Raw genomic sequence first — 14,788 nt, forward strand, 5'->3', positions numbered from 1 at the left:
ACCCCCTCAGGGCCCAGATGTAGCCCCTCAGAGCTCTCTTTACCCCCTCAGGGCCCAAGTTTCCCACCTCAGGGCTCCCTTTACCCCCTCAGGGCCCAAATTTCCCACCTCAGGGCTCCCTTTAACCCCTCAAGGCCCAGGTTTACCCTTTCAGGGCCCCCTTTAGTCCCTCAAGGCCCAAATTTAGGTCCTCAAGACTCCCTTTATCTCCTAGGGCCAAGATTCAACCCCTTGGATCCCAGATTTATCCCCTCAGCACCCAGATTTACCCCCTCAGAGCTCCCACTTCCCTCCTCAGAACTTCTATTTATCACCCCAGGGCTCATATTTACCCCCTCAGAACCCAGATTTACCCCCTTGGGGCTCATATTTAGCCCCTCAGGACTCCCTTTACCTCCTCAGGGTCAAGATTCAGACCCTTGGAGCACAGATTTACCCCCTCAGTGCTCCCACTTACCACCCCAGGGCCCAGATTTATCCACTCAGGCCCTGATTTACCCCCCCAGCCTTAGATTTAGCCCCTCAGGGCTCCCTTTACCCTCTCAGGGCCCAGATTTAGCCACTTCAAGCCCAGATTTACCCCCTCAGAACTCAGATTTACCCTCTCAGGGCTCCCTTTATCCCCTCAGAGCCCAGATTTAGTCCCTCAGGCCCCAGATTTACCCCCTTGGGGCTCATATTTAGCCCCTTAGGACTCCCTTTATCTCCTCATAGTCAAGATTTAGCCCCTTCAAGACCAGATTTACCTCCTCAGAACTCAGATTTACCCTCTCAGCGCTCCCTTTATTCCCTCAGGGCCCAGATTTACCCCATTGGGGCTCATATTTGGCCCCTCAAGACTCCCTTTATCTCCTCAGGGCCAAGATTCAGCCCCTTGGAGCTCAGATTTACCCCCTCAGCGCTCCCATTTCCCCCCTTAGAGCGCCCATTTACCACCCCAGGGCCCAGATTTATCCACTCAGGCTCTAATTTACACCTCCAAAGCCCTGATTTACCCCCTGGCCTCAGATTTACCCCCTCACGGCTCAGATCACCCCCCCTTCACCCCCCCCCCTCAGTTTCTACCCCCGTCCCCACCTCTCGAGCTCTGATTGGTGGAAGTTCGGCGAGGGGGTGGGACGAACCGCCTCGCTCTCCGCACCGCCCCCCACGCCCAGGCGCCGCCTTCCATTGGCCAGCGGGGAGGCGGGACCTCCGCTCCACCGCGTCTCATTGGCTGTTGCTTTCGCGCTTCTGGGGTGAGGGGGTGGGCTTTTCGCTCGGCTTTGTTTGCTGATTGGCTGCGCGGCGCGGAGCGGGTAGAGCGGCGGCGGCGCGTTCCCGGCGTGCACCGCGGGGCTGTGAGGGGGGTCGGGGGCTTTGCGCGTACTGGGTGTACTGGGAGGTACTGGGAGCATCAGTGTGGGGGGACTGGGAGGCATTGGGGCTGCGGGGAGGGAAACTGGGAGTTAGTGGGAGCCACTGGGACCGTGGGGAAGTGTGGGGCCACTGGAAGTTACAGGGAGCAGGGAGGGGGGGAACTGGGAATCACTGGAAATATGAGGGGGACGTTACTGGGAGTCACTGGGGGTACTGGGAGCCTCTGGGCCCTTGACGGGGACAGTGGGGAGCCGCTGGGAGGTACTGGGAGGGTCTGTGTGGGTTGAACTGGGAGTCACTGGGAATATGAGGGAGCAGTTACTGGGAGTCACTGGGCGTACTGGGATCGTGAGGCGGGGAATGGGGAGCCACTGGGGGATACTGGGAGTGTGCTGGGGTGTACTGGGAGTCACTGGGAATATGAGGGAGTGGTTACTGGGAGCCACTGGGACCATGGTGGGGGGAATGGGGAGCTACTGGGAATTACTGGGAGCCACTGGGAATGTGGGGGGGGGAACTGGGAGTCACGAGGGATATGAGGGAACAGTTACTGGGAGTCACTGGGCATACTGGGATCATGAGGGGGGGAATGGGGAGCCACTGGGGGATACTGGGAGTGTGCTGGGGTGTACTGGGAGTCACTGGGAATATGAGGGAATGGTTACTGGGAGCCACTGGGACCATGGTGGGGGAATGGGGAGCAACTGGGAATTACTGGGAGCCACTGGGAGTGTGTGTGTATGTGAGAACTGGGAGTCACTGGGAATGTGAGGGGGAGGTCACTGGGCATACTGGGATCATGATGGGGATGGGAATGGGGAGCCACTGTGGGCTACTGGGAGTGTGTTGGAGTGTACTGGGAGTCACTGGGCATACTGGGATCGTGAGGGGGGTGAATGGGGAGCCACTGTGGGCTACTGGGAGTTACTGGGAGTGTGTTGGAGTGTACTGGGAGTTGCAGGGGATACTGGGACCATAGTGGGGGGAATGGGGAGATACTGGGAGTCACTGGGGCTGGGTGGGGAGTAAATTGGGAGCCACTGGGGATTAGTGGGAGTGTTGGGGGGGGCGTTGGGACTGGGAGTGACTGGTTGAACTGGGGGTTACTGGGAGTCATTGAGGCTGGGGGGGGTGTGTCTGGGAATGGGAGTAGAGGTGAGCAGGCCCTTACTGGGAGATACTGGGAATTACTGGGACTGGGAACAGGAAGCTCCTGGGAATTCCTGGAGCCATGGGGCCAGTTACTGGGACTTACTGGGATTTACTGGGATTTGTCCCACCCCAAGGTGCCACCAATGGCCGAGAGTCACCCGGAGCCAGCGGGCACTGGTGAGCCCCAGATGTCTGGGGGTGTGTCCCCCCCCCGACCCCCCCCCCCCCCCCGGGATTCTGGGCACCCCCCTGACCCCCCCAGATTTCTGGGGCCCCCCCTGACCCCCCCCCCAACACTGGGGCCCCCCCAGACACCTGGGTCTGTGTGTCCCTCCCCCCCCCCCCCCCAGGTCTGCGGGGCCTCGTCCCCCCATCACACTTCGTGCTGCGCCCCCCCGGCCCCAGCACCAGGTAAGGGCTCCCAGTAACCTCCCAGTAACCCCCCAGTACACCCAGTAACCTCCAAATAACACCCCCTCCTGAGGTGTTCCTGGTAACCCTCCCAGTAACCCCCAGTGCTCCCTCTAATCCCCCAGTTTCCCCCTCCCAGTGCTCCCACTGACCCTCCCAGTAGCCTCCAGTATTCCCAGTAATCTCCCACTAACCCTCCCAGTGCTCCCAGTAAGCCTGCAATGTTCCCAGTAATCCCCCACTGACCCTCCCAGTGCTCCCAGTAAGCCTGCAATGTTCCCAGTAATCCCCCACTGACCCTCCCAGTGCTCCCAGTAAGCCTGCAATGCTCCCAGGAATCCCCCACTAACCCTCCCAGTAAGTCTGCAATGCTCCCAGGAATCCCCCACTGACCCTCCCAGTGCTCCCAGTAACCCCCAGAGCCTGGGCACCTCAGTCTCCTTTGGCAGGCCCCTGGAGGCGGAGCTTGAGGCTGAGAAGAGGCGGGGCCAAGACTTGGAGGTGGAGCTTGATGCTGAAAAGAGGCGGGGCCAAGCCCTGGAGGCAGAGCTTGGGGTTGAGAAGGGGCGTGGCCAAGCCCTGGAGGCAGAGCTTGAGGCTGAGAGGAGGCGGGGCCAAGCCCTGGAGGCGGAGCTTGAGGCTGAGAGGAGGCGGGGCCAAGCCTTGGAGGCGGAACTTGAGGCTGAGAGGAGGCGGGGCCAAGCCCTGGAGGTGGAGCTTGAGGCTGAGAAGAGGCGGGGCCAAGCCTTGGAGGCGGAGCTTGAGGCTGAGAGGAGGCGGGGCCAAGCCTTGGAGGCGGAGCTTGAGGCTGGGAAGAGGCGTGGTCAAGCCCAGGGGACGGAGCCTGATGGGGGGCAACCCCTGGAGGAGGTGAGCCCGGGCAGTTGGATCCCCTGGGGACCCTGTCCCTTCCCCTTGGGGACATGGTGACCCTGTCCCCACTGTGTCCCCAGGATGTCCCCACAGTGTCTCCCTGACCCCAGGGTGTCCCCTGGGGGGGGACACATGATGGCCCTGTCCCTCTGGTGTCCCCAGGGTGTCCCCATGTCCCTCTGGTGTCCCCAGGGCATCTCCCTGTCCCTCTGGTGTCTCCCTGTCCCCAGGATGTCCCCATGGGGAGACACATGGTGGTCCTGTCCCTCTGGTGTCCCCAGGGTGTCCCCTGTCCCCAGCGTGTCCCCATGAGGGGACACACATGGTGTCCCCTGTCCCTCTGGTGTCCCCAGGGTGTCTCCCTGTCCCTAAGGTGTCCCCTTGAGAGAGCCACATGGTGTCTCCTGTCCCTCTGGTGTCCCCAGGGTGTCCCCATGGGGGGGGACACATATGGTGGCCCTGTTCCCCTGGTGTCCCCAGGGTGTCTCCATGGTGTGGGGGGACATGGTGGCCCTGTCCCCAGTGTGTCCCCATGAGGGGACACATATGTTGTCCCCTGTCCCTCTGGTGTCCCCAGGGTGTCTTCCTGTCCCTAAGGTGTCCCCTTGGGAGAGCCACATGGTGTCCCCTGTCCCTCTGGTGTCTCCAGAGTGTCTCCATGTACCTCTGGTGTCCCCAGGGTGTCCTCTTGGGGGGGGACACACATGGTGGCCCTGTTCCTCTGGTGTCCCCAGGGTGTCCCCATGGAGAGCGGGGTGGGGGGGGACAGCACATGGTGGCTCTGTCTCTCTGGTGTCCCCACATCCCCTCTGCCCAGGATGTCCCCATGCCCCCTGTCCCCACGGTGTCCCCGTGGTGTCCCCACACTGTCCCCATTCTCTCCCCCAGTGCCAGGCCCAGGTGCTGCTCCAGGCTCGGCTCAGCGCCCTCGGCCACATCCTGACCCTGCAGGAGCACGAGCTGGGCCGTGAGGTGGGGTTGGGAGGGGCCACAGGGGGTGCTTTTGGGGTGTTGGGGGGCCTGGGATGCTCTGGGGCACCCCAGGATGCCATAGGGTGCCACTGGGGGGGATTTGGGGGGGCTGGGGGAGCCCTAGAATGCTGTGACTTGCCCCTGGGGGGCAATGGGTGGCCAAGGGGGTCCTGGGGGGGTAATGGGGCAACCCAGGGAGTTGGGGGGGTGAGTCTTGGGGTGCTCGGGGGGGGTCCAGTGTATCCCTGGAATGCTGGGGGGGGCTGAGGGTGCCTTGGGGTGGTTTTTGGGGTGCCACGGGGGATTCCTGGGGTGCAATGGGGTGACCCAGGGTGCTGGGGGCAGGGCCCTGGGTGCTTTGGGAGGATTTGGAACCCCCCTGGGGTGCCATCAGGTGCCAGTAATGGGGATTTTGGGGGTGCTGGGGGGGCACTGAGGTGCAACGGTGAGGTTCTGGGGTGTTCAGGGGGTCTCAGGTGCCCCTGGGATGGACATGGGTGCTTGTGGGGAGGGGACAGGATGTCAAGGGGGTGCCTGGGTGCCCCGGAGCACCCACGCATCCCCCTCTTACCCCCCAGCTGCCCCCTCCTGGAGTGCCTGTGGCGATGGCCCCCCCCCGGCTGCAGGCGCTTCTGGGGCGCTGGCGGGAGAAGGTCTTCACCCTCCTGGTGCAGCTGCGGGTGCAGGAGGAGGTGCAGCGGGTGCTGCGGGCGCAGGTGGGTGCCTGGATGCCTGGGTCCCTCCCGGGGGGGGTACCTGGGTCCCATCTGGGGGTTTTGGGGGTGCCCAGACTCCTGGGGGTGACACCTGGGTCCCACCCAGGGGGGTTGGGGGGTGCCCAGATGCCTGGGTCCCATCTTGGGGGGGTTTGGGGGGTACCCAGACACCTGGGTCCCTACCAAGTGGTTCCTGGGTCCCATCTCAGGGGCTTTGGGGGGTGCCCAGACTCCTGGGTTCTTCCTGGAGGTGGCACCTGGGTCCCATCTGGGGGTTTAGGGACACCGGGGTCCCTGCCGAGGGGTCTCTGGGTCCTATCCAGGGGGTTTTGGGGTGCCCGGACACCTGGATCCCTCCCAGGGATGTTCCTGAGTCTTTCTAGGGGTGCTGGGGGGCTTCCCAGGGGCCTGGGTCCCTTTTGGGTGTCACCTGTTTCCATCTGGGGGGGGGGTCTCCCAGCTGCCTGGGTCCCTCCTGGGCCGCTCCCGGACGTTTGGGTGCCTCAGGTGGGGACACTGGGGGCGGCGGTGACAGCGGGGACGCGGCGGGTGAAGCGGCTGGAGCTGAGCCTGCGCGAGGGGGCGGCCACCGCCGAGCTGCAGCGGCGGGACAGAGAGGTCAGAGGGGACACGGGGGACGGCGGGGACACGCGTGGGATGTGGAGGGGGCGTACGGGGACATGCTGGGGAAACGGGGACCCCCTGGGGACATATGGGGACATGATGGGGAAATGGGGACCCGCAGGGGATGTGGAGGGACACTCTGGGGAAATGGGGATGTGGAGGGACAGGGTGGGGACATATGGGGTCACCCTGGGGAAACGGGGACCCCCTGGGGACATGGTAGGGACATATGGGGACATGTTGGGGAAATGGGGAGCCCCTGGGGACATGGAGGGACATATGGGGACACGTTGGGGACGTGGAGGGACATGTTGGGGATGTATGGGGACGTGCTGGGGAAACGGGGACCTGTAGGGGTCATGGTGGGGACATATGGGGATACGCTGGGGAAATGGGGACCCCCTGGGGACATGCTGGGGACATGCTGGGGAAACGGGGACCTGTTTGGGACATGGAGGGACATGGTGGGGATGTATGGGGACACCCTGGGGAAATGGGGACCCCCTGGGGACATGGTGGGGACATATGGGGACCCCCTGGGGAAACAGGGACCCCCTGGGAACATGGTGGGGACATAGGGGGACATGCTGGGGACATGGAGGGACATGTGGGGACACGTTGGGGACATGGAGGGACATGTTGGGGATGTATGGGGACGTGCTGGGGAAACGGGGACCCGTAGGGGACTTGGTGGGGACATATGGGGATACGCTGGGGAAATGGGGACCCCCTGGGGACATGGTGGGGACATGCTGGGGAAATGGGGACCCCTTGGGGACATTGTGGGGACATATGGGGACATGCTGGGGAAACAGGGACCTGTTTGGGACATGGAGGGACATGATGGGGATGTATGGGGACGCCCTGGGGACATGCTGGGGACATATGGGGACCCCCTGGGGAAACAGGGACTCCCTGGGAACGTGGTGGGGACATGCTGGGGACATGGAGGGACATATGGGGACATGTTGGGGACGTGGAGGGGCATGTTGGGGACGTATGGGGACATGCTGGGGAAACGGGGACCCGTAGGGGACATGGCAGGGACATACGGGGACACACATGGGGTAAAGGGGGGGCCTGGTGGGTATAGGGGGACCTGCTGGGGACATGGGGGGACACACTGGGGACATGTGTGGGACACGTGGGGACATGCTGGGGACAGGGGGACATGCTGGGGACACAAAGAGCCCCGCTGGGGACATGGAGGGGGGACGTGCCAGAGACATGGGGACATGGTGGGGACACCCAGAGCCACGCTGGGGACATGGGGACACTGGGATGGGTTGGGGATGTCTTGGGGACATCATGAGGGGCCGCTTGAGGGGTTGGGGACATGATGGGGACACAGTGGGGACATCAGTGACTGGTGTCCCAGTACCTGGTTAGGGAGGTGACCCAGAGTGGGGACATCTTGGGGACGGGGGAGGGCTTGGGGACAGCTTGGGGACAAAGTGGCACTTGTCCCAGCACCTGGCACAGGAGGTGACGCGGCAGCGGGGACGGGCAGAGGCGGCTGAGGAGGCACTGGGAGGACTGGTGCGGGCGGCTGCCAGGTACTGGGAGGGGACTGGGAGGAACTGGAGGGACAGGGGACACTGGGAGGGACTGGGAGGGGCACTAAGAGGGACTGGGGAGGAACTGGGCACTGAGAGGAAACTGGAGGGCACTGGGGGAGGAGCTGGGGTGACACTGGGACAGGGGCTGGGGAGGTACTGGGAGGCACTGGGGACACTGGGGGGAAACTGGGAAGGAACTGAGAGGCATCTGGGGGATACTGGGAGGAGACCAGGGTGGGGACACTGGGAGGGCACCAGTGTCACCGTCCCTGTATGTCACTGCTGGTCCTGTCCCCGTGTCTTGTGTCCCACTGTCCCTGTGTCATGTGTGTCCCCTTGTCCCCCTGCCATGTCCCCCTGTCCCCCTGTCCTGTCCCCTGTCATGTTCCCTTTCCCCTTGTCCCCCCATCCTGTCCCCCATCCCTGTCCTGTCCCCATGTCCCCTTGTCCTTCTGTCCTGTCACCCTGTCATGTCCCCCTGTCATCCTGTCCCCATCCTGTCCCCCTGTCCCCTGTCCTTCTGTCCTGTCCCCCTGTCATGTCCCCCTGTTCTCTTGTCCCCTTGTCATGTCCCCTTGTCCCCCTGTCATTGTCCCCCTGTCCCCCAGGCTGGCCGGGGTGGTGACAGCACGCGAGGCTGAGGTGACAGCAGCCACCAGGACCATGGTCACCCTCAGCGCCCGCCTGCGCCGGGCGGGACAGCGGCTCCGCGTCCTCCAGGGTACGGGGACACGGGGACGGGGGGACAAGGGGGCACAGGGGAGGGGAGGGGGACACGGGGACAGGAAAGGGGACACGGGAACAAGAAAGGTGACACAGGGGCAGGGAGAGAGATGTGGGGAGAGATGGGGACGTAAAGATGGGGGGGGACATGGGGATGGGGACAGGGGGAGGGAGGTGTGGGGACAGGGGGCACAGGGAGGGGGGTGTGGGGACAGGGAGGGGGATGTGGGGACAGAGTAGGGATGGGGACACAGGGACAGGAATGGGGACATGGGAATAGGGACAGGACAAGCGTGAGGAGGAGAACAGGGTGGCCCCGATGCCACTGTCACCCCTTCTCCACACCGGGTGGCCCTGGATTCACCCTGTCCCCAGGGCTGATGACCCTGGTGTCACCCTGTCCCCTGTCCCCAGGGCTGGTGGCCCCAGCGGTGGCCTTGGACCGGCCGTGGTGGCAGCAGGACCCGACGGGGGACAAGTGAGTGATGGGGGAGGGCCCCAACACCTGGGTCCACTCTGGGGGTGTTGAGGGACCCCAGGGGTGACATTGGGACCCCAAGGGGGGACATTGGGACCCTGGGAGTGACTTTGGGACCCCAGGGGTGACATGGGGACCCTGGGAGGGGACTTTGGGACCCTGGGAGTGACTTTGGGACTGCAGGGGTGACATGGGGACCCTGGGAGGGGGCATGGGGACCCTGGGAGGGGACTTTGGGACCCCAGAGGTGGCAGGGGACCCCGTCCTCACTCTTGGGGACCCCAGGGGTGACATGGTGACACTGTCCCCAGCCCAGTGGCCAAGGTGACAGGCAGCACCCATCGGCTCGAGGGGACGGTGGCCAAGGTCCGGCGCAGCGGTGAGTAGGGACACGTTGGGGACACTTTTGGTGGGGAGGACACCGGATAGGGGACATCGGTGGTGGGACACGAGGGGATACTGGGCAGGTGCCACCCTGTTGTCCCTGTGGGTGAGTGGTGGCTGCCATGTCCCCACCCTGTCCCTGCAGCGGTGGCCTTGGGGGCGGCTGAGGAGGTGCCACACAGCCGGGTGACAAAGGATGAGGTGACGTGGGATGAGGTGAGGTGGGGACGTGGGTGGGCGTGTGGGGGACATGGAAGGGCTGGAGACGGGGGAAGGGGTGACAAAGGGGGACACCGGGCTGAGGGGGGGACTGTGCTTGGGGACAGGGGTGGCTCCTGTCCCTGTGTCACCCCTCGTGTCACCCCCAGGTCATCCCCCACCAGGACAGGACGGGACACCCCCCCAGCAGAGGTAGGTCTGGCCCTTGTGGCACCCACAAATGTCCCCCCCCATGTCCCCCGACACCCCTGGGTGCCCCCCAATGTCCCCCTCAGCCTTAAATGTCCCCCCCAGCGGCGCTGGGCTCCCTCGTGACTCAGCTGCAGGCCCTGGGCGCCGCCATCCTCGAGGACAACGGTGACAACGCTGACCCCCCCTTGACCCCGCTGCAGCCCCGGCCATCCCGGGTGAGTCACCCCCACCAGTGGGGGACCTGGGGGGGGGGTGATCGATAACGAGCCAGCAGCGTGCCCAGGTGGCCAAGAAGGCCAACGGCATCCTGGCTTGTACCAGCACCAGTGTGGCCAGCAGGGACAGGGAGGTGACAGTCCCCCTGTGCTCGGCACTGGTGAGGCCACACCTGGAGGGTTGTGTCCAGGTTTGGGCACCTCAATCCCAGAGAGATCTCGAGGGGCTGGAGCGAGGGCAGAGGAGGGCAACGAGCTGGGGAAGGGGCTGGAGAATAAATCCTGTGAGGAGCGATGGAAGGAGCTGGGAGTGAGTTTTGGTTTGAGTTTAAGGCCAAAGGCCGGGTGCTGAGCTTGGGCCACCACAACCCCCTGCGTGGCTACAGGCTGGGGGAGGAGCGGCTGGAGAGCTGCCAGTCAGAGAGGGACCTGGGGGGTGATCGATAATGAGCCAGCACCGTGCCCAGGTGGCCAAGAAGGCCAACGGCATCCTGGCTTGTGGCCAGCAGGGACAGGGAAGGGATCTGACCCCTGGCGAGGCCGCCCCTCGGTGAGGGGGTTCAGTTTTGGGCCCCTCACCCCAAAAAGGCCACTGAATGACTCGAGCGTGTCCAGAGAAGGGCAACGGAGCTGGTGCAGGGTCTGGAGCACAGGTCTGATGGGGAGCGGCTGAGGGACCTGGGGGGGTTTAGTGTGGAGAAGAGGAGGCTGAGGGGAGACCTCCTGGCCCTCTGCAACTCCCTGAAAGGAGGGTGCAGAGAGGGGGGAGGAGTCTCTTGAGCCAAGGGACCAGCGGCAGGACAAGAGGGAATGGCCTCAAGCTGCGCCAGGGCAGGGTCAGACTGGCTCTTAGGAAGGATTTCTTTGCAGAAGGGGTTGTTGGGCGTTGGAATGGGCTGCCCAGGGCAGGGGGGGAGTCCCCATCCCTGGAGGGGTTGAAGAGTCGGGTTGACCCAGCGCTGAGGGATCTGGTGGAGTTGGGAACGGTCAGGGGGAGGTTCATGGTGGGGCTGGGGGAGCTTCAAGGGCTTTTCCAACCCCGATGATCCTGTGAAGAAATCTGTAGGTTAAATAAAAAACCATCTACCAGCAAAACCAGTAACAATCGTCGCTCCAAACCGGGCACAACGCAGCAGTGGCCACCCAGCGGTGACCAGCACAGGGCCCGTCCCTGCCGTGACCCAACCGCACCAGAAAATCCCACCATGACCCGGCAACCGAAACCAAAACAAGGCGTGAGCCCACCCGTAGGCTGAGCTTTGGCGTCCCATGACACGGAACGCTCCAAGGACGGACCAGTGCCGCTGGGCTCCCTCTCAACCCAAGGAAATTTAACTCTTTCCTGACCAAAACCAGGATGGACACAAGCGGTGGAGGCAGAGCAGAGCCCAACGGGAGGCCCCGTCTAGAGGGGTCCGTGCGTTGAATCCTCAAGACAACCCCGGGTGGGGAAAATCAAAACTTTTGAGGGAAAGAAATCTGGGAAATATGACCCAAAACCTTGGTCGTCTTCTTCCCCAGGAAGCGTTGAGCTGGATGAGCACAAACCCATCGTTGAACCTTCACCCGATGGGAAGTGTCCACCTGAAACACGCAGCGAGTGTTCCCGGGAGCTCCAGTGACACCCGCTGAGGTGTCACCACCCCGAAGATGTGGAGAACGTCAAAAAAAAAAAAAGCAAGAACCTTCCTGAGATGGAGAATCCAAACCCTTCGGTGGGGGAACCCTCATGGGAAGGGTGATGGGTGATCAAGGAAACACCCAATTAATCCATCGTCATGTCCCAGCTGGTGACGGGGACACGGACACCCAACGGACCCAGGATCCACCGGTGGGGCGGCGGGAAGCGACGGGTCCCCCCAGCCACGCGCACCCCCCTTTCGTGTAGGTGGTGGTAGGGGGGGTCCAGTTTGGCACTGGTGGGATGCCCACGTCACTTATAGGTGACAGCGTCATCCCAGTTTGGCACTGGTGGGACCCCCACGTCACAGCGTCATCCCAGTTTGGCACTGGTGGGACCCCCACGTCACTTATAGGTGACAGCATCATCCCAGTTTGGCACTGGTGGGACGCCCACGTCACTTATAGGTGACAGCGTCATCCCAGTTTGGCACTGGTGGGACCCTCACGTCACAGCGTCATCCCAGTTTGGCACTGGTGGGACCCCCACGTCACAGCATCATCCCAGTTTGGCACTAGTGGGACCCCCACGTCACTTAGAGGTGACAGTGTCATCCCAGTATGGCACTGGTGGGACCCCCACATCACAGCATCATCCCAGTTTGGCGCTGGTGGGACCCCCACGTCACTTATAGGTGACAGCGTCATCCCAGTTTGGCACTGGTGGGACCCCCACGTCACTTATAGGTGACAGCGTCATCCCAGTTTGGCACTGGTGGGACCCTCACGTCACAGCGTCATCCCAGTTTGGCACTGGTGGGACCCCCACGTCACAGCATCATCCCAGTTTGGCACTAGTGGGACCCCCACGTCACTTAGAGGTGACAGTGTCATCCCAGTATGGCACTGGTGGGACCCCCACGTCACAGCATCATCCCAGTTTGGCGCTGGTGGGACCCCCACGTCACTTATAGGTGACAGCGTCATCCCAGTTTGGCACTGGTGGGACCCCCACGTCACTTATAGGTGACAGCGTCATCCCAGTTTGGCACTGGTGGGACCCCCACATCACCCCATAGGTAACAGTGCCATCCCAGTATGGCCCAGTTTGGCACTGGTGGGACCCCCATGTCACCTCCCATGTGGCAGCACCATCCCAGTATATCCCAGTATGGCCCAGTCACTTACTGGTTCTCCCCATCCCGGTGACCCAACACTTTTTATTTCTTTTTTTTTACAGCTTTGCCCCTTTTTCGCACCGTTTCAGCCCATTAAAGCTCCTGGGGTGACATCGCCAGTGGCACCGTGTCCTGTCGGGGGTGGCACTTGGGGACACAAGTGTCCCTGCAGAACTGGGGTGGGGGGGTTGGGGGGGTGTCCAAGAAGGACTGAAGGGTCCTGGGGGGGACACTTGGGCCCCCCATGGGGACAGGGGGGTCCCCAGGAAGGGTGGGAGGGGACACTGGGGCCCGCCATGGGGGTTGGGGTGTCCCCTGGGGGGGACATTGGGGTCCCGGGGGTGGCTGCGGGCGGGCGGTAGGACCCGGGGGGGGCGCGCCCGCTCCCGTTGCCATAGCGACCCGGCCAGGCTGCAGTGCGGTCCCCATGGCAACGCCCGGCCCGCCCCCGCGCTCTGCTATTGGCTACTGCGCTCCTGCTTTACGTGCGCTGATTGGCCGGTGGGGAAGCGGAAGTAAGATGGTGGGGAGGGGCACCTGAACTGGGGATGCCCTTAACTGGGAACTGGCCCCAAACTGGGAGAGATCCCTGAGCTGGGACAGGGCTGCGGCCCCACACCAGTACAGGGCCTCAACTGGGCCTGAGCCCTGAGCCGGGCCTAGAGCCTGGGCTGGGCCAGGAGCTGAGCTGGGCCCAGAGCCCTAAACTGGGGCACAGCCCTGGACTGGGCCCAGAGCCCTGAACTGGGGCGGACCCCTAAAGTGGGCCAGATCCTGAACTGGGCTGGGAGCTGAGCTGGGCCCAGAGCCTTGAGCTGAGCCCAGAGCCCTGAGCTGGGTCAGAGCCCTAAAGGGGCCAGGAGGTGAGCTGGGCTTAGAGCCTTGAACTGGACCTAGAACCTGGAACTGGGTTAGAGCCCTAAAGTGGGCCAGGAGGTGAGCTGGGCTTAGAGCCCTGAACTGCGTCAGAGCCCTAAACTGGGCCAGGAGGTGAGCTGGGCTTAGAGCCCTGAATTGGACCTAGAACCTGGAACTGGGCCAGAGCCCTAAACTGGGCTAGGAGGTGAGCTGGGCTTAGAGCCTTGAACTGGACCAGAGCCCTAAACTGGGCCAGGAGGTGAGCTGGGCCTAGAGCCCTGAATTGGACCTAGAACCTGGAACTGGGTTAGAGCCCTAAACTGGGCCAGGAGGTGAGCTGGGCCTAGAGCCCTGAATTGGACCTAGAACCTGGAACTGGTTTAGAGCCCTAAACTGGGCTAGGAGGTGAGCTGGGCTTAGAGCCTTGAACTGGGCCAGAGCCCTAAACTGGGCCAGGAAGCGAGCTGGGCCTAGAGCCCTGAACTGGACCTAGAACCTGGAACTGGGCCAGAGCCCTGAGCTGGGCCTAGAGCCCTGAACTGGGTCAGAGCCCTAAACTGGGCCAGGAGGTGAGCTGGGCTTAGAGCCCTGAACTGGACCTAGAACCTGGAACTGGTTTAGAGCCCTAAACTAGGCTAGGAGGTGAGCTGGGCTTAGAACCTTGAACTGGGCCAGAGCCCTAAACTGGGCCAGGAGGTGAGCTGGGCTTAGAGCCCTGAACTGGACCTAGAACCTGGAACTGGGCCAGAGCCCTGAGCTGGGCCTAGAGCCCTGAACTGGGTCAGAGCCCTAAACTGGGCCAGGAGGTGAGCTGGGCTTAGAGCCCTGAACTGGACCTAGAACCTGGAACTGGTTTAGAGCCCTAAACTAGGCTAGGAGGTGAGCTGGGCTTAGAACCTTGAACTGGGCCAGAGCCCTAAACTGGGCCAGGAGGTGAGCTGGGCTTAGAGCCCTGAACTGGACCTAGAACCTGGAACTGGGCCAGAGCCCTGAGCTGGGTCAGAGCCCTAAACTGGGCTAGGAGGTGACCTGGGCTTAGAACCTTGAACTGGGCCAGAGCCCTAAACTGAGCCAGGAGGTCAGCTGGGCTTAGAGCCCTGAACTGGGCCAGGAGGTGAGCTGGGCTTAGAGCCCTGAACTGGACCTAGAACCTGGAACTGGTTTAGAGCCCTAAACTGGGCTAGGAGGTGAGCTGGGCTTAGAACCTTGAACTGGGCCAGAGCCCTAAACTGGGCCAGGAGGTCAGCTGGGCTTA

At 63.0% G+C, this 14,788-nt stretch overlaps 1 protein-coding gene across 1 annotated transcript; it reads left to right on the forward strand.

The window, feature by feature from the left end:
• The first annotated feature begins 1,350 nt into the window (after positions 1-1,350).
• CCHCR1 (coiled-coil alpha-helical rod protein 1) lies at positions 1,351-12,786 on the forward strand. The gene is made up of 15 exons (XM_074854367.1): positions 1,351-1,384; positions 2,646-2,688; positions 2,862-2,922; positions 3,372-3,792; positions 4,684-4,767; positions 5,346-5,483; positions 5,991-6,101; positions 7,578-7,663; positions 8,275-8,387; positions 8,804-8,867; positions 9,179-9,246; positions 9,397-9,467; positions 9,620-9,662; positions 9,765-9,877; positions 11,399-12,786. Exons 2-15 carry the CDS (start codon positions 2,655-2,657, stop codon positions 11,507-11,509), a joined length of 1,518 nt encoding a protein of 505 aa, XP_074710468.1. The 5' UTR covers positions 1,351-1,384; positions 2,646-2,654; the 3' UTR covers positions 11,510-12,786.
• Positions 12,787-14,788: the final 2,002 nt, after the last annotated feature.

Source organism: Strix uralensis, chromosome 35 (genome assembly GCF_047716275.1).
Source record: "Strix uralensis isolate ZFMK-TIS-50842 chromosome 35, bStrUra1, whole genome shotgun sequence".
Taxonomy (NCBI): Eukaryota; Metazoa; Chordata; class Aves; order Strigiformes; family Strigidae; genus Strix; species Strix uralensis.

Excerpts from the sequence above, each read along its gene's own strand:
- CCHCR1 (XM_074854367.1), top strand. The coding sequence starts at position 2,655 with ATGGCCGAGAGTCACCCGGAGCCAGCGGGCACTG. Across the intron at positions 6,102-7,577 it reads TGCAGCGGCGGGACAGAGAG|CACCTGGCACAGGAGGTGAC; the intron begins GTCAGAGGGGAC and ends CACTTGTCCCAG. Across the intron at positions 9,247-9,396 it reads GGCCAAGGTCCGGCGCAGCG|CGGTGGCCTTGGGGGCGGCT; the intron begins GTGAGTAGGGAC and ends CTGTCCCTGCAG.